The sequence below is a fragment of the Lepidochelys kempii genome, chromosome 14 (genome assembly GCF_965140265.1).
Source record: "Lepidochelys kempii isolate rLepKem1 chromosome 14, rLepKem1.hap2, whole genome shotgun sequence".
Classification (NCBI taxonomy): Eukaryota; Metazoa; Chordata; order Testudines; family Cheloniidae; genus Lepidochelys; species Lepidochelys kempii.
Window position 1 is genome coordinate 4302901 of NC_133269.1, and position 18483 is coordinate 4321383.

Sequence of the window (18483 nt, forward strand, 5' to 3'; positions counted from 1 at the left end):
TGTTCCTGTGTATATGTAATTTGTGTTTCTCTTCCATGAATTTCACCAGCAAGTTTCTTTCACTCCTTTTGACTGCCACTTCAGAGCATGGTAATTATTGCATTTTTCTTACCCGGTGTTTAGGCTCTTTCCATAATTTAATCACATCAGCACTTTGGCTACCTGAGTTCTGCCCTCTGGGAGATTCACTTCTGCTCCCCGTCACGCTCAGAAAGGTAACACCAGACTTGCAGCCATCCAAACCATCTCAATGGCTTCGTCAAGGACATAGCTCCGAGCCATTAATTGTCTTTAAAGTGGAAAACCCCAAACGGTTTTGCTGAGCCACCCACCCTGCTGTGTGACTATGAAACGGGGATGTAGCTACTAAGCCCTTTATCAGCTGCAGGTGCAAACTATTTGGAAGTAGCAGCATTCGATCAGCTCTCTGTTCACATCTTGTGTTGTCTGCATATATTCCAGGGGGGATATTCTTAAACACCTCGTGGAGGCTCTATTGGCATTCTGCACAAGTGTACTATCTATCTGGCTTTGGTATTGTAATGTGCCCATCACATTAGTGTTGGATCTCAGATTGTAGTAACTCCATTTTATTCAGTGGAATTACCATACAACAGTATTATTCATCAGTGGGCACTTAAAGATTTATAACTCTGTAGCCTTCCAGCTAGGACCAGCTGATTGCTTTGGGGTTCTCTGGCCTTATCCTATATCTTTGCCCAAAATTCAAACCAAAGTTTTAGAGGTCCCAAGACCTCTGTTTCAATTTCTGCATTTTCAGCTTGGATTGGGGAGAGGGTGAAATGGAAACGCCCAAATCTATGAAAGGAGCAGTTATGTTTTTCCAGCTGACTGGAAAGTTGAAAGACCACCATCGTCATGAAAAGACTCTGCTCTTCTGAGACTTTGAGCTGCAGTTTTCAGACACTCAAAGTTCAGTTACATTTCAGAGAAGTGTCCAGACTATTGGGAGTTTAATCAAAGTTCCACCATCTTGGATGTTGCATCAAGATGCTTTCCCAGTAGAAGTCAGCCATTTTGTCTCTGTCCGGGGTTGTGAAAAACCCCTCTTTTACTCCAGCGTCAAATTATATAAGCAAGTCCAATTTTATTTTTGTTTTTGCCGTCTCTCGCTTGGAGAGAAGCGATGGCAGACTGTCTGTTTAAAAGAATAAATAAAGTGAACTGCAAAGAAACAAAGTTACATTGCTCTGAAAATAATGAGAGAGAATAATTTTTGTTTCGAAAGAAGAAAAAGAATTGCTGGGGGGGGTTGGGGAGAGTTTTGTGAAGAAAATAGAAAAGGCAGGAAGTGAACTGAGAAGAACAGGCTAATTATTCAGGAGGTGCTGTAAGCATCACTTCTGAAGCTGGAACCAAAGGTACATAATGATGTCAAATTGCAGGCCTCCTGCACCTGTCTGAAGGTCTAACCACCCTTCTCTCCTATTAGACTGTGTGGCCACTGTAATTAGACAGCTTTGTGACTCCTGTAGGAAAGAAAATGCTCCTGCTAGAAGAGCTCCTAGCAGAGAGTTGAGAATTCGTGTGTTTCAGTAAGCTACCAATCAACCACACCGTGAATATGCTTCCTATCTCTGTGTTGCTGTATTGTGGACGCAACATGTTAGGATAGAGTAAGGTAAATGAAGTTGGCTTACCACAGATTTCTGTTCTACTACTTAAGGAAGCAAGTCTCTCTGAGCCATTGGTAACTCATAAAGAAATGTGCTCAGCAATGTTTTTGCCCGTGATTTGCAATGGGGCTTTGTTCCGTGTATGTGAGAGAGAGCGGGTGAGTTCTGATGATGATGATGAAAAATACGACACGGCTCTACGGAACCTGTCCAGCGCTCTTGTAGCTGTTGTAATCTGTAACATTTTGGACTCCGGGTGCAGAATACTGGATGGGGCCTGAGGGTAAGCATGTACGGCATTTGTCTGGCTGTATTTTCAAGGAGGAGGGAATGTGCTGGTGGTAAAGCCTCTTAATTCTCCGCTGAGAGCCTGACTGATTGATTTAGCATTTCTGTGGTGCACAGTGCCACAGTATCTGAGCACCTCATCTTAAATGTAAAAAGGAAAATAAATGACATGGGTTTAACAGCCATTTGAAGAATTATGGGAGCTAAATTGGAAGATCAACCCACATCCCTGGTCTTGATTTCAGCACATTCATAGATTATGGACCAGAAGGGACTGTTGTGATTATCTAGTTTAGCAGAGGCTTGATCTATCTAGCTGCTTGACTGATCTGAGTTTTTAAACTTTCTCTCTCTTTCAGAAGGTCTAGCTGTTGGAGTTGGATTTGGGGCTGTTGGGAAGTCAGCATCTGCAACCTTTGAAAGCGCCAGGTAAGCGACATGGCTGTTTCTGATGCCGACGTTTAAAGCTTTATGCACGCTCTTGCCTCTCAGAAATATTATTCTCGATCTTGGAATGATGTGTGAAGGTTTATGGTGTGATTGGAGATGGGAGTATGGGTTAGTTTCAATTGGTCTGGAAAGCAGAAGAAATTCATACTGCTGTTGGACTTTTCTGTTGGCTGCAGTTGAAAAGTTTTTGTCAGCGATGCCCACTTTCTGAAAGAGCTTTCCACTCCTGCTCCACTGGGCAGACAAATAGAGCTGAGGAATTGATAAAAGAGGACAGTGAACCAATAGTATTTGCCTGTTTGGGGGTATGTCTACACTACAATTTAATTCCAGCGACTGGCCTGTGTCAGTTGACTCTGGCTCCTGAGGCTCGGTGACCAGGCTGTAAAATAGCAGTGCAGGCATATGGGCTCAGATTACTCTGCAGCTTGCAGGATTGGGCCCTCAGAGAGATTCTTTCAGGGCAGATGTCATCCATTACGGAGGATAGGTCCATCAGTGGCTATTAGCCAGGATGGGCAGGGATGGTGTCCCTAGCCTATGTTTGCCAGAAGCTGGGAATGAGCAACTGGGGATGGATCACTTGATGATTCCCTGTTCTGTTCATTCTCCCTGGGGCACCTGGCACTGGCCACTGTCGGAAGACAGGATAGTGGGCTGGATGGACCTTTGGTCTGACCCAATCTGGCCGTTCTTATGTGCTGCACCATGCCTTCCTGAGCTGGTAGGAAGCAGAATCCCATGTTGGCTTGGAGACACCGCTATGTCATCGTGATTCTAGCCCTGACATAGGCCCAGACTTTCCAGTAGCCATAGTCAGGTCATTTTAAACACATGGCATATTTTTGGAGTGGTGTTTGAGCACAGAAAAACTGAATCAGGGAAGGGTTTTAAAGAGCATCTGCCTCTCCAGTGCGCACACCTGAAGATGAGGAGTTGCCGAAGTGATGCTCCAATGCCCACTAAACGAGCACCTGAGTGACTCTGATGTTTGCCGTGGAGATGTTCAGCCATTGAACCATGTCGTAGCGCAGCACTCCTCGCCCCCAGCAGCCGCTGCTTTCCTTGGGCGTGTTAATGATTAATGTCAGAGATGAACAGGAGAGCTGTGTGCATCTCGGTGGGGGAGAAGCATCGATCTTCCAGGCGGCGCCAGCTTTTCCCTCTGCCCTTCGTTTAATAATATCATTTAGCTGCCTCGAATTTCCTTCAAGCCCTCATCAGCGTGTCTCCAGTGCGGAGGAGTTTGATTTGACATGGCTGAAATTCTGACGGCTCTTCCCACCCTGGGTGCCTTTCCCCAGCGTTTAGTCAGAAATGAATGCATCAGCTGTCAGTGGGACCTGCGTCCTGCTCTCCTCTCCTGAGGCCCTGCCAGGCCGGGGTGGAGGAGCTAGCAACTTCAGATTAATTAACCAAATGGACTGAAGGGCGGTCGTAGCAAGCGGCTCGCTTGTGTGGGCGTCGCTCTGTTGCACTGGGGACCTGGATGGGGGAGTCCCTCTGTAGTCTTCTCTGCTTCAGAAATGTGCAAAACGTTAAGCAGCTTGCCTAGGAGGAACCTCTCGGCTTGCTTCCTTCAGTCTAGCTGGAAATTGGCTCCCCTGAGGAGTGACAACAAATCTGTTGAAATGTGAGCATTCTCCCCTCCAGGCTGCTCGTTGCTAAGGCCTTGCTCACGCTAGTCATCCTGCAGATGACCACCATTGCTGCCAGCTCAGGGCAGGTCTGCGTGGCAAGTTAGAAAACCCTAGCATGCAATCGGCATTCATGCTCTTATTGGTGGAGCAGCACCTGTGGGAAACTTTTAAAGGGAAGAAGAAAGTCTAAAATGTGTAGATAAGGTGTAGACCAGTAGGCAGATGCATGAGCTGGGGAATAAAACTGGAGTGTAAATGCTGGCCTAGTCCTTCTCCTCAGGCCCAGCTATATTAACTTAAAGAAGATTCCAAAGCAGGGTCAGAGTAACACAAACTACTCGCAACAGCCAGTGGAGACATGTCCAGCTTTCAGCAAGCAAGGAATGGGAGAGGACGTATCTTTCCCTTTAAGGGTATGTCTACATTGCCAAAAAACAAAATAAAAAGAACATGGCCACAAGTCCCAGAGCCCAAGTCTCCCACCTCAGCCTCCTGGAGCTCATGCTGTGGTGCTACAAGTTGTCATGTAGACGTTCCCCTAGGGCTCGGAGACCCAACCCCCTCCCCGGTTTTCAGAGCCCAAGCTGCAGTCTGAGCGGGAATGTCTTTGCAGCTATTTTTAGTGCCGTAGCACGAGCCTGAGTCAATTGAGCTGGCTCTGAGACTCGCTTCTGCAGGTCTTTTCTTGCAGTGTGGACATACCCTTGGACCCAGGACCCCAGAGGGGTGGCGCCTCGGAGCCTGAGTCAAGCCAGGACCCAGGATTCAAGCCCTATTGCTTTGGAGCGTCAATGCAGCCCCACTGGACTTGTGTTCTGGGAGTTCACCAAAAGTATCCCATTGGCCAACTTGCTTTGTCCTCTGGCCAGTCAAGTTTCCCCCACACTGCACCAGGAACAAAGAGCAAGACGAACCGTGTTTTGGGAGAGAGTCTGGGATAGGGGTGGCTGCATAATGCAGTGTAGATGCTGGAGCCCCAGGTTGGGACCCAGGGTTCAACAGTTCCTAACATGGGGTTACAAATGAGTGTAGACGCTCACGCCTAGGTTAACAAACCCAGGGTCTGCTACCTCAAGTTCCACGGCGGTGTAGACATACATCTCCCATCAGGTTCCCCTGCACACAGGGTTACCTGGATTGTCATCTTCTCAAGTTGAGCCAGGAGGATTCCTTTATATATGGTTCAGCAGGTAGTCTGATGATACTTAGTCCATTGACCCCTCTCCATCGTGTGTCCCATCTAGCACTACAACTCCCAGCAACCCCTGGTCTTAAAGGAGCGATGTCTCTGTAACAGATATGTTGGCTGCACCTATGCTGTTACAAAGGGCAAAGAGGTCATTGCTCTGCTATGTGATTACTGCTTCCCTCCTGTCAATAAACAGTGAGAGCCCCAATAGCTGTCTGTTCCCCAGCTGCCCTTAAGACTGATCCTAAATTCTTCCTAAAAGCAAACGCTCGTGATGTGTGAAAATGGCCACTGGGGCACGTATAAAAAGCACATTTGCTTTGTTCACCTGCCGCTCCTGCTTCCTTCCTTGCTCCATTCTGACCAGCGGGCCTAAAGATTTGCTATGTGCTGCATCCAAGTTTGAACTCCGGTGAGACTAGCGACTTGACAGAGATTATGAGTGTGAGTGAGCGTAGCAGGTTGCAGAAGTGGCAGTAACTCTGCCGGATTTCAGGTTGCCAAAGTAAGCCCAAGAGCTTTAAAAAGAAAAACAGCCCTACAGTTTTAGCTGAGCCTTTAGTTGTGACGGCTGTTCCTTTCCATCTTTGCAGCCCGTTTCTCACAGAGCCACCGTGTAATTGAGTTGGAGAGAAGTATGTTTCTAGTTCAGGTTCTTTCCCCCCCAGGAGAATTAAAAGCACATGGTAATCTTTCTAACCTAAATAATGAATTTGGATGAGGAGTCTTCCATCTTTCCTACTTCCTGAAGGAGTTCAGAGCTATCACTCCTGCTTTCATGAACATTCATCTATCAGGCATCCTGCTTTAGTAGATAGAGAAAATTATATAACCTGCTACAGCAAACTTCTCTTCAATTGGGAGCAGTAATGATGCTCCTCAATCCTTACCTACAGTCTCCTTTTTAGTCCGCTCCCGGGCTTCCACCCGGCTCTGCCAATAGATCTCCATCTTCACTTGCAGTAACGCTTGCTGGGTTTTGGACTTCCCCAGAGCAGTGCCAATATATCTGAGTCCTTTTATGCAAAATCCCATTATTCCTGTTCAGATCTGAGCTGCGGCTGCTAATTTGGTTGGATTGTGGAACAATGAGTGGCGGTTTTGTGCTTTGGACCCATTGTTCACCAGGGATTGGGATGCTCATCTGCCAAAGGGCTTAGGCAGTCTTTACTTGTATTTCCAAACTGTGTGTTGCCTGACCTTACTGAATGAGGGAAGTGGAAGCAGTCATACTCAGAATACTCATTGCAAACATAAATCAAGCCTGCTGCAGCTGGCCGGAGCTGGGACTGCTCAGCTGATTGTATACATTGAATAAAGAAAGGGAGGGGGCGGGTAAACAGACAAGAATACTAGTAGCAGAAGGAGCTGAGTGGGTCTGGCCCAGCTCTGGAGTAGAGCGACTTGTGTCTCTCGCTGGCTGATTTGTAAATGACGTCCATGCATGTCACAGCGAGGCTGCTTCAGTTCCCTCCTGAGCAGTGCTTAATTTGTGCCAGGGCTGAGCCCCGGCACCTCTGGGCTTGGCAGTTCATAGCCCTGGCACCTCTGGGCTTGCTGCATCAGTTATGAATAAGGCTACGATTTAGTCACGGGTATTTTTAATAAAAGTCATGGATGGGTCACGTGCAATAAACAAAAAGTCATGACATATCCATGACTTGTACTATAAATACCCCTGACTAAATCTTAGGTGCCCTGGGGGGGCCTCCAGGATGCTGCCGGTGCTCTGGCGGGGCACTGCAGCGGACGCTGCTGCCGGGGGGCGGGGGGGGGAGCGTGACCTCGTGAAAGACTCTTGGCCTTAGTTATGAATGTAAAAAAATTGCTTGAGCTTCGCCACCTCTTTCCTTACAAATAAGCACGAACCCTGAGTGCCAGCATCATGTGGACCTGTGGGGTGTGATACTAGGGGTGGCCTTCTAACCTCCCCTGCAGCAGCAGCCGGCAGAGCTGCCAAGTAGCCAACGTGAACCCTGAACCTGGCTTTTCGAGTTAAACCTCAGGTGGTCCTGACGAGTTCACCCTGACGCTTCCATTGAGCTTGTGCCTCTCGTTGCCTGAAGGATGCTGGGTGGGACGTGCATTGCCCATCGCAGCTGAGGTGCTATTTTAAAAGCTTGTTTGTAAATGTCTGGGTTTTATGGTCAGGCACAGAAGCAGGTTTAACAATGCTGTGGCTGCGAAAGCTTCATAGTTATCCGCAGGAATAGAACCCAGGATCACCTTCCCCCCCAAACAGTGGCCTTTCCCACTCCGATAAAGAGGGGTTCCCCATTAGCTGTCACACCAGTAGCTGGTTGACTTTTGAAATGGAAATTTTTTGGTCCAGATTTTTTTGTTTGTTTTTTCCTTGGGGTTTTTTTATTTTTGTTTCGGGGCGGGGAGAGGGAGCCACTGTTTGCAAAACATCTTTGAAATGTTCTGCCTTTTGGACAGAAACTGAAAGAAAAGATTGGCTTTGTGGATTTTTTTAATGTTTTCATTCCTTTTCCATTCTCATTGTTTTTGGACACCTTCGTGTTCCATCTTTGGCTCTTGTGTCTGTCTTGTCTTCCTTTGTGAATTTTTTATTGACATTGTTAGACTAGCTTGCTCTCATTCGTTTGTGTGTGTTCCATCATTTACTTCTCCATGTTTGGTTGCTGAAGTTTTTTGGGTTTTTTTTCCCTTTGTTCAGTCAGCCATCCCTATGCCTTCCTTTTCTTGTGTGTGCTCTTGTTGGCCATTGCATGTTTCTGCTTTCATTGGTTGGGAGTTGCTGTACCTTTCTTTTGTGTGTTCAGTCATTGTACCTCTTTTTCCTCTGCTCAGTCGTTGGTCATTATACCTTATTCTTTTGTTGTGTTGAGTTGCCATCCTCAGATTCCCACCCACCCTCCTCCTCATCCTCCTTGCTTTCTTGGAGGGGGTGGCGGGGGGAGAGAGGTATATTGCAAATTTTGACTGGTCAGCTTAGTCATGTGATGGGATTTTTTTCCTAAGCAATATTTCCATTTCAGAAATGTTAATAAAAATGTTGCCGAATATTTTGAAAATAAAAAAAATCCTGTTCGAGGACTAAAAACAAAATGTTAATGATTTAGGGAGATATTACAACCAGTTCTAGTCCCAGCCTCAAGTGCCAGTGTAGTCTGCCCAAGATTCCCCACCAGTCCTTCCACGTTCCAGAGCTAGCGAGAAATCTCTAACCCACATCCAGGAGCCACAGAAGCTCTCTAAAAAAGCCCCCCTGGCATCAAACTGTGGCCCCGCCCCCTTGCACTGCACCTTCCCCCCCCAAGCCCTCGTGCCACGCCATTCCCCTGCCCTCATACCACCCCTTCCCCTGTGGCCCTGCCCTGCCTCTTCCCCCCCAAGACCCTGCCCACTTCCCCCCGTTGCTTGCCCTTATGGCCAGTAAAAAGTGGAAGGGCATAGCCCTCCCACTTTTAAAAGTGGTGGGTCCCTGCCCTCCCCTTTCCAGCACCCCTGCCCCCATCCCTGGCCCACACCCCATTAACATGAAGTCGTCTTCCTCAGGTGCAAAACCTGCCCTCAAAACTAACCCTGCCTTGGAGCACCAAAAGGGCTCCTTCCCCAAACCTGACCCTCACCTGGGGAGCCCCTATCAGCTTCAACCCTAATGCACACCTGGTCTCCTCGATCATCCCTGATCCAGCCCCCTCTGGCCTCCCCCACACTAGCCCAGGGAGCCTCTGCCAGCCCCAGCCCTGACCTGCACCCAGCATGTCGGCCATTTTTCTCAGGCTCCCCTGGGCCGCAGTCCAGGGCAGGTGTATCTGTCTTTTTGAAAGCTTGTTCTGAACGTGAATAGTGAATTGCCCCTCTGGCCCCCTGGCTTCATTAGTCAGAAGAGCAAGAGTTTTCACAGCAGACAAAAAACCCTTGTTCTCTCAGGTGTGATAGTGTGAATATTTCCACCCTGTTACCGAGAAGTATGAACCCAGTGGAGATTACCAGTGACCTGGGGTTCGTTTCACTTCATTTTCTTTGCACTGCGTCCTTGTGGTCGTCTAAACTGGGACTGTTGCTAATGGGCTGTTGATAGCTGTAAATCTGTGGGGATGTGACCTATTCTCTCCTGTCCCAAATCATTTTCCTCTCCTCCTGTTACACCCTCTGACTCTGCAAAGTCCCTCCTTTCAGCGGCCATGCTGCTAGCCAGAGGGATCGCTTTTTGCTGTGGGGCGAGTCACTCTGTTGCACCTATCCTAGGGTCTGGACGCACTCAGCTTGTCTTCAGATATGACTTCACTGTCCACTTAACTTGAGTTGTAGCTGCAGTCCCATTCACACCCTTCGCTTGAGCATGGCGGTGCTTTTAGCTCAGATGGGCCGGTCCGTCAGGGAGTATAAGCTACAGCTCGAACGAGGGCAACTCATCAGCTGCTAACACAACCCTGCTGCCATGTGGGCTCAGGCTACTTCCAGCTGCGTGGTGCTGCTGTGCCTTCCTACAATCCCCCCCCAGGTGCCCAGAAAGGACAGGCAAGAGCTCCCACGCTTCACTGGGCAAGAATCCTGGAGCAGCTCAGCTTTCACTGCCGTGCTAAGAACCATGGGAGAGGCCCCCAGAAGTCTTAGCGACACCCATGTAGCATTAATGTGGACAAAGCAGCTCGAGTGTTGTTGACAGCGTGTCTGCCCCCGCCTGCGCTAGGCTACCTTGAGTGTCGATAACTCGAGTTAACTCTGCAGGGAAGACGTATCCAGTGTGCCCACAGCACTCCCAGCCCCTGTCAGCCCCATATGCCCTCCACGATAGTACACAGCACTACCCCATAAGTACGCCTAGCCCCTATATGCCTGGGAAGCAAAAGGCAGAGAAATGAGTCAAATCCAGACCACCCGCAAGGTATCATCAAACCCTTCTGGCTTTGTATTTGAATTTTATAGCAGAGACTAACGACCACTAAGCAGTGCCCCCTGCCATTCATTCAATAGACCCACCTGTTACTTGAAGTGGCTTGGGGTATGCAGGATATTCAGCCTGTGAAGTAAGCCTCAAGGCTTTTCTCTACCATAGAGCAAGGAGATGTTGCTTCACAGCACTGCTTATTATTTCCATACTTTTAGGGGGAGTCCCAGGCCTAGAGCTGGACGTGGCTTTCAGAACAGCCCAAGTCCCTCTTTCGGCTCCATAGGACTGCATGTCCTTGGGCTCTTGAAAGAGGCAAAGTCCACTGCAGGCGGAATCAAAACCTTAAATGCAAGAGAAGCTCCCTGACGGTACATGTGTGTTACATACAGAGCCGCCCTGGAGCCATGGTCTGAATAGTCTCCGAACATTTCTCAAAGGATTGAGAGTTACCGATAATAGAGCAATAGTGGTCTGAATGTGCAACTAGGCGTATAGGAAATTTGGATCCTTATGAGAGAGAAAATGCAATATGCTGGTTTACAGAAACCTCCTCTCTCCAACCTTTTGAAATAAAAGGCTCCTCATAAAGTCTATAGAGACTCCTGAGATGTGCTAACAAAGGGGCTTTTTTCTTCAGAGACTGCTCAGTAAAAGCGAAGAAGACAGAAGCAGCTGGTTCTTTCTCTGTATTTAAAGCAGCATTAATCATGTTAGATGAAAGCTGGAATCTGGTCCATGAAGAATATCAATGCAAATTTAACAGGCTGCAAAAGAGAAGGGGAAATAACTTAATCACCATCCATCTGTTTAACAATGTCATCTGCCAATAGAACAAGACCTGGCTTGATCTAGTCATTCATCCTCGAGTATGTGTTGAAGGGTCCAAGAATTCCGTTTTAAGCCATTGCTGAATTTTGGGGACAGGAACAATGCTGCCCTCTCACCAGCCACTGAGGACTGTAGAGAGGCAAAGCAAATGGTGGGTTAGCTAACAAATGCAGCTAGGCAAGAAACAATCTTCTTGAACTTCTTCCATCTATATAAAGACTAATAATGGTTGAGGCAGTGGAACAGCTGGCCAGGTGTGGAAGTGGACTTGTCATGACTGGAGATGGGTAAAGATGAGACATCCTTCTGGCGGGATGAAGATAGATGGGAGGGGTCCCTTTTAGCTCAAATGGACCTACTTGTACTTCAGAGCAATCAGCATACTGGGGGATAACAGACCAGTGTGGTGGGGTTGGAGTTTTTTTTTTATAAATCTGTGGGTATTTGGTTTGGTAACTTCTACTAGAACGTAATGTTTAACTGCCTTGGTGCTGAATAATAATCTTGCCTTTTGTGGAGTGGCCGTGCGGTGTTAAAACTCTATAAACCACGTGCACAGGGAAGCTCTCTGTGACGTAGTACTGAAATGCTACCCCCTGCGAAGTGAAAGGCACCAATTGTCCAGTAGCTCAGGACTGCACAAGTCCATGTATTAGGAAGTGACACCTACTTTGTCCAGCAGAGAATGACGTTGGAGTGACTGATTTGGAACTTGGCTAGGAGAATGAGTTTCGCTTTCTCTGCACTGGCATAAATGCCTCCTCGGGATCTTGGATCACAGATTATGAGGACCTGGGTCACGTGGTATATCCATAAGGCTTCTGATTTTAGGTTTTAAACTTATAAAACCTGATAAAATACCCCTGATCCAAAAAAAAAAAAAAAAAGGCGGGGGGGGGGTGTAGGTGTTTGTTGGATAAAAACTGGAAAAACCCCAGAAATGGTTACATGTATCTAAGGGTATGTCTACCCAGAGCAGTAAAGTGGACTATGGGGATGTTATTTCTAAAGCACACTAATGTGTTGCGCATTAATTGTTCCGTGTAGAACGGTGGCTCTCAACCTTTCCAGACAACTGTCCCACTTTCCGGAGTCTGATTTGTCTTGTGGACCCCCAAGTTTCACCTCACTTAAAAACTTCTTGCTTACAAAATCGGACATAAAAATACAAAAGTGTCACAGCCACACTTACTGACAAATTGCTGACTCTCTCCTTTCTACCATCTAATTATAAAATAAATCCACTGGAACATAACTATTGTACTTACATTTCAGTGTCTAGTATACAGAGCAGCATAAACAAGTCATTGAATGAAATTTTAGTTTGTACTGACTTTGCTGGTGCTTTTTATGTCACCTGTTGTAAAACCAGGCCAATATCAAGACGAGCTGATGTACCCCGTGGAAGACCTCTGTGTACCCCCAGGGGTACATGTAACCCTGGTTGAGAACCGCTGGTGTGGATGCTACTGTTGCACACTGAAGGTTCCCTAGTGTGCTTTAACATTGTACTGTTTTAAACAGTAATAGGTTAAGGCGTATGAGGAAACGTTACGAAGCGGTTACTCATTACAGTATACAAAGAGAGCCCTGAAAAACCCTGGTTTTTTGGACATCTACATAAAACTCAAACACTGCTGAAAAGAAACCCTGAAAAAGGAAATTAATAAACCCCAAAGAACAGAAGCTCTATGTACCTTGCAATGTCATACCCTCTAACACCGGGCTCTAGCTTTCAGTCAGTACTGACTCATACCATTAATGCTGCAGCTTTTAGACTTTGCTTGGCAAACTCTCATCCAAAAATTAATCCAAGCCTGCTTAGCTTGTGAGATCTGTCAAGCTCTTCATATAAACTGGTGTATCTGCAGAAATGTTGTTTGTTCATTTAAATTAGGGAAAGGGAAGAATTAAAATACTCTCCCCCCCCCCCCCCCCCAAAATCCCTTGGATCAATCTGGCTAAATCTCTGTCACAGGATCATTTTCTTTTTCTAATGCAGCCATGAAGAACCTCACTGAACTGTTCCCAGAGGACTGCAATACTTCATCAAAAATTAACCATTCTTCAGCTCAGGAATGGGTTGTGGGAGCGGGTGAACTTGAGTCATGTGACGTAAGGAATGTGCTGCCAAGAGATATATTACGAGCATTACACACAAGAGCTCCAGGTGGGGAGAATAATTCTCAGATTCCTCCCCAAGCTCCATGTGGCCTTTCATAGTGGTGGTGGGGGAAAAATGAGCAGTTGAGGGCAGCGATGGGGAAAAAACAAGCACAAGCCGAGAGGATATTTTTGGGGCTCATGGTCCATGCTTCTCCATCACAAAAGGTCAGGATCACCTGTTTCTAAGTCTCCATTCTATTCTGCCACTCATTGTCAAGGCTCAGTTCTTAGAATGTTCGATTTAATTAGCAACCACTGTAATAAAGATCTACCCTTTCCACAAAGGTCCATGATGAGTTAATCTTTTACCAGTGAAAGTGGAAATCCAGGGTCGTTCAAAGAGTTGGCTCTGGCAGTGAGGTATGGCTGCCATCCTCTCTAGGATGCCAGCTGGACTTTGGCTCCAGGTTTGTAGCAAGTGAAGTGTGTTGGCGATGTGAGTGAGAGGAGATGGCGGCTCTCCCTTATTTCTTGACAGTAAGCATCCACATGGCAAAAGCCCGCACCACGTGTGGTATTAACTGTTGACCATCTCAGGGGAGAGGCTGAGGGCTGAATAATCTGTGGAGAACCTTCTCTCCCAGCTTGGTGATCTCCCAGGTCGGCTTGAATTATACTTGCCTGGTTTGTGGCTGGGAGGTGGTATCTGTGCGTGCAGCTATATGGCTTCCATCACGGCAGCGTTTGAGCTCTGCACTAAGGTATTTATCCTCCCAACAGGGTGGTATCTGCCTTTTAGAGACTGTAGGACTGAGGCACAGGTTGATTAAGGGTTGGATCTCAACATCCTCCACTCCAGGTGCGGTCAGTGGGCACGCAACATGTTTGAAAATCCAGCCCTAAGTGACTAGGCCAAGGTCACACAGGAAGTATGTGGCAGAGCTGGGACTTGAGCCCTGATCTATTGTTTTCCAGGACTGTGCCTTAACCACAAGGCCATCTTTCCTCTTCTTTCCCTAAGAGCTTGTCGAAATGAACAGGAGGTGCGTGGCAAACTAGCAGGCGAATCTAAAGAGCACTAGTGTGCCATGCGCTAGCTGTAAGTGTGGACCTGCTGCAGCCCAGTAAAAGTTCCTGTTTCAGAGTGGAGTAAATCAAAGTGCACTAGGGACTTGGAGTGCACAGTAGCAGGGTTCCCATGGACACTCAGATTCACACCCCAGCTTGCTGCACGCAAACAGTTCACCTAGACAAGCCCTAAGGGTCTTGATCCAGCAGCTATTCTCAGATGCATTTTCTCTTGGAAAAACAAACACACACTTGCTCTGTGTGTGTGCTGCATTTTTGGATCCCAGGGCAGCGTGTGATCCCATAGCAAGAAGGGGACCAAAGACTAGAGAGCAAGTATTGTGCTTGAAAGGGAACTACTGCCTGTTGCAATAGAAGAGAGCTTACGCACCTGCTTCCCTTCAGGTTGAATAATTTGTACCCATCTGTGGGATCACACATGGCTTATCTTGTTGTCTTTGGCTGGCATATTCCCTTCCTCTACATTGATTTCCTCCTGCTGATGAATGGAGTGAAAACCGTGGCGTTGTCACGTATCCTTTGTCTTGCTCCTGCGGGAGAAGCAAGCCCACACAAGGCATTAAGCAAATGAATGCACTGCTGTTCCCGACATGATGGCTTCCTGATGTCAAAATGATTGAGGTGCCCCCTTGTGGAAAGCCATGGAGAAGTAGAACAGATGTTCACACTTGCTCCTGGTGCGTGTTTGGTCTCGGCAGTACCGACTAACATTTAATCACTTACTACCTGGGCTCAGTCCAGCTACAAGAAGTGCAAATAGCTTTTTGCAAAGTTGGCTGTGTTTAAAGTCTAGGTAGGTCAGCCAGGATTCCTGGGGTCTATTTCCTATTCTGCCAGAGGCTCACAGTGTAAAAGGAGGTTGACAGTATCAATCTGTATCGCAGTGGGGCTGTGAGACTTGCTTGGTGATCTAGAGGAAAGAGACTCTGGAAGTGGAAGTATTGTGGAGAGCAGACCAAATGGGCTTTATTTCCTCTGAGTGCTGTCCGACGTTGCACACTGGTACAAGTTCAGAGAGAGTCCTGCATGCAATCAGGGTCTCTGGGTAAACAGAGATTTGGCAACCCATTAGTTATCCAAGCCGTCTCGGTGTCTTGTTCCAGGTCATGTCAGTAAGTGACATGCCACAAAGATATTAAGAATGCCATTGTCGAGGGAAGAAGAGATGGGGAGCATGCACGTTGGGGTTTCGCTCTTCTCATCTGATTTCTTCCCCTCTCTCGCCTTCTGTTCATCTGAATAGGAGCTTCCCATAATGAAACTTTCACTGCCTGCTGCAGAATTGTGTCTTTCATGCACAGCTGCTTTTTAAAAGTGGAAAATATTAGCAGCTCCATTTTGGTTTTCTACTCATTCGTTTTTATTTAACTGAACATACTGGTCTTGTTGCCATCTGTAAAACAACATAGGGCACTTGCTGCCTTGTGTGTCGTAGGTAATACTGAAGTACCTGGGACTGGAAAGTCCAGCAAATGGACACTGTCTTGGCTGAAGAGAAATGGAACAACTTTTTGATCCATCTCTTTGAAGACCTCCTGTAAATAATACTAATGCAAACAAAGCCCTTAACGGGGTTTTCTGGACACCTGTGGAACTCATTGATGTTATGCTTAAGGAAAATAAACACTCTGTCTTGTAGTAGTTTTCCAGATCCCATGTCATCTTCGGGTTCTGATTTTAGACATTGGGAAGCAACTGTCTGATACTGGCCAGGGGTAAAATTTCCAAAAGCACCAAACTCCCATTTTCAGAAGTGACTTAAATACTTAGGAGCCAAAGTCTCATTGAAAGTCAATGGCACTTATGCACCTAAGTCACTTTTGAAAAAGAACTCCTAACCCACTTAGATGCTTTTGGAAGCTTTACCCCAGCACTTGAGGTGTGTTGTTATAATGAAAGAAGCAGGCCTGCTAAATCAACCTGAAGAATCAAGTTGATACCTGTGTATTAATTGTACTTAATCACATGGTGTTGGACAGATCTCTGACTTGTTGATAGTTCAAAGGATGGCTTAACTCAGTCAATTCTGTTCACAGATTTGAAAAAAAAGGTCCCAGGTAAAACATCAGCTGTAAGACAGATGGTCAGATTTCCCCTTTTGTACAGATAATCTTATAGGAAAGGTGAGAGCCCGGGGCCCGGTTAAGCTCATGGTCCTGATCCTGTTTTGTGTGCCATCTCCAAGTGAGAATGTAATTTACATCAGAGGGCGTGGCTTAATTGGGTAGGCATGAAAATACAATGCCTGGAACTCTTGCGAGGGAGTGGACTAGGCTCAGAGGCCCCTTGCTGGAGGCCTCAGTGTCTGCCACACCTGTCCCAGGAAAGGATCAGTAGAGGAGTCATACAAACAACCTAGAGTGGCTGCTTCCTCTGGAGCCAATCAGAGAGGCTGCGGAAAGCAGCCAGTTGGGGCCCAGGAGGGCCATATAAAAGGAGCTGCAGAGCCAGAGACGATCAGTTTCTTGCTGGAGCCAGAGGAGTGTAGATGTGCTCCTGGCTGGTCAAAGGGAACTGCAGCACCACGGACAGCTCAGTGCTGCCAGGGACTGGGGAAGAGCTCCTGGGTGGCTGCTGGGCGTGAACATACAAGAGCCCTGAGATACGGGTGAAGTGCTGGGACTGCGGGAAAGTGGCGCAGGGAGCTGAAGGCAGTTATGCTAAAGGGACATGGTGGTGTGTGGCTTCTATTCTAAGGGTCCCTGGGCTGGGATCTGGAGTAGTGGGTGGGCCCTGGTATCCCTCCCCGCCATAGGCCACTGGGGAGGTGGCCTACAGTCATACAGCGATAAAGGGGAAATGAACTGGAGAGCTGGGACCAGAACAGTTCAAGAGGGCAACACCATTGCCTCCAGCAAGGAAGCCCTGAGAGTACAGCCCAGTACCAGGGCCGGGGCTGTTTAAAGACTGCAGGCACACCCAACCAGAAAGGATGTTAGTGAGAGGTGGGTGCCACACAATGACAACTCCCTAGAACCTGGATTCAAATCCCAGGTGGGCCACTTCAGCTCTTCATCCTTTTCAGTCAGTGCGGTGAGTTCCATGCAGTGTCTAGCATGTGCGGCTCTTCGGCTGAGACTTCGCACACTGAGGTCCCCTTTGTTCCAAGTAGCCATTTGAGTTCCTGTGGCATTTTCCCTAAGTGTAGGGGTATTGCCCCTCACATCGTTGTCCGGAAAGTTTCTCTTTCCTCTAGCCTGTGCTGTGTGCTAGTTGCCCACTCTGCTTCCCCTCAGCACCCCAGAGGCAGTTGGATCACTTCCATGGTACGATGATTCGTATTTCTGTAAGCCCCCTGGACCAACACAAGTGGTTCCAAATGCAGGACCAGGGCTGAAGTTTTAAAAGCACTTTGGCCTCCAAGCTGTGAGGGAAATGTGAGTGATTCTGGCCAGTTAGTAAAAGGCTCCAACACCCAAGACTAAATGCTGATGAGTAGACTGAGCCAACAATAGACTTTGTATGTTTTGGAGAGACTGAAGTGCCCAGAAGTCTTGGCAAAAAGGAAAACTATTCCAAAGTTTGGTCCTCTTTTTAAACTCCCGATGCTTTGCAACGTGTTCTCTTCGCCTCTGGTATTTCCACTGGGCTCTTTTGAGGACATAAAAGGTCTGAAGAGCCAGCTTAATTTTAAGCGTGTTGAAATTGCCTCATCGGCCTCCTGTGCTCTTCAGTCTGCTAATATGAAGAAAGTCCGTTCTCGCCTCAGATTTGCAGAGCAAATTTGCCTGTGGTTTGTGTGTGTCTGCTGCCACCCCATGTTCAGAATGCATCACTGCGTCTCCTCCCACCCATTGGCGAGTGCACCTTGTCGATCAAAGCAGCAGCACCAGGATTGCCATTTAATGACAGCTTCTTGTTTTGAGGTGAGGTTTGGTTTTCATTATTGATTGATTTGATTTGTTTATTAGGTGAGGAGGTCATTTCATTTGATCTTTCATTGCTTGGGATCCTCTCCTTAAAGGGAGGTGATGAAATATTGTTAAGGTAAAGAAACAGGTGTAATCTCAGTGGGAGAGAATGTTTCCTTTATGTACAAATAAATCATGGACTCATTAGAAATGCAGGGCTGGAGGGACCTCGAGAAATCATCCAGCCCAGCCCCCTGCACTGCAACAGGACCAAGTAAACCTAGACCATCCCTGACAGGTGTTTGTCCAACCTTTTCTTAAAAACCTACAATAATAGGGATGCCACAACCTCCCTTGGGAGCCTACTCCAGAATTCAACTATCAATTAGAATTTTTCCTAATATCTAACCTAAATTTCCCTTGCCACAGAGTTAAACCCATTACTTCTTGTCCTACCTTCAGTGGCCACGGAGAACAATTGATCCCTGTCCTCTTTGTAACAGCCCTTCACGTATTTGAAGACTGTTATCAGATCCCCCCA

General features: G+C 47.3%; 1 protein-coding gene across 11 annotated transcripts in view; it reads left to right on the forward strand.

The window, feature by feature from the left end:
* The window catches only part of SLC39A11 (solute carrier family 39 member 11), a 404115-nt gene that overhangs the window by 190182 nt on the left and 195450 nt on the right, over positions 1-18483 (forward strand). For 10 of the 11 annotated variants that reach the window (XR_012154971.1, XM_073312120.1, XM_073312121.1 and 7 more), the window contains one exon: positions 2285-2354. Coding sequence is in view for 10 of the 11 variants with exons in the window: in XM_073312120.1 (XP_073168221.1) it covers positions 2285-2354 (70 nt within the window). In the remaining variant the exon portion in view is untranslated. The remainder of the gene's footprint in view (positions 1-2284; positions 2355-18483) is intronic. The other variant, XM_073312119.1, reaches the window with a different exon arrangement.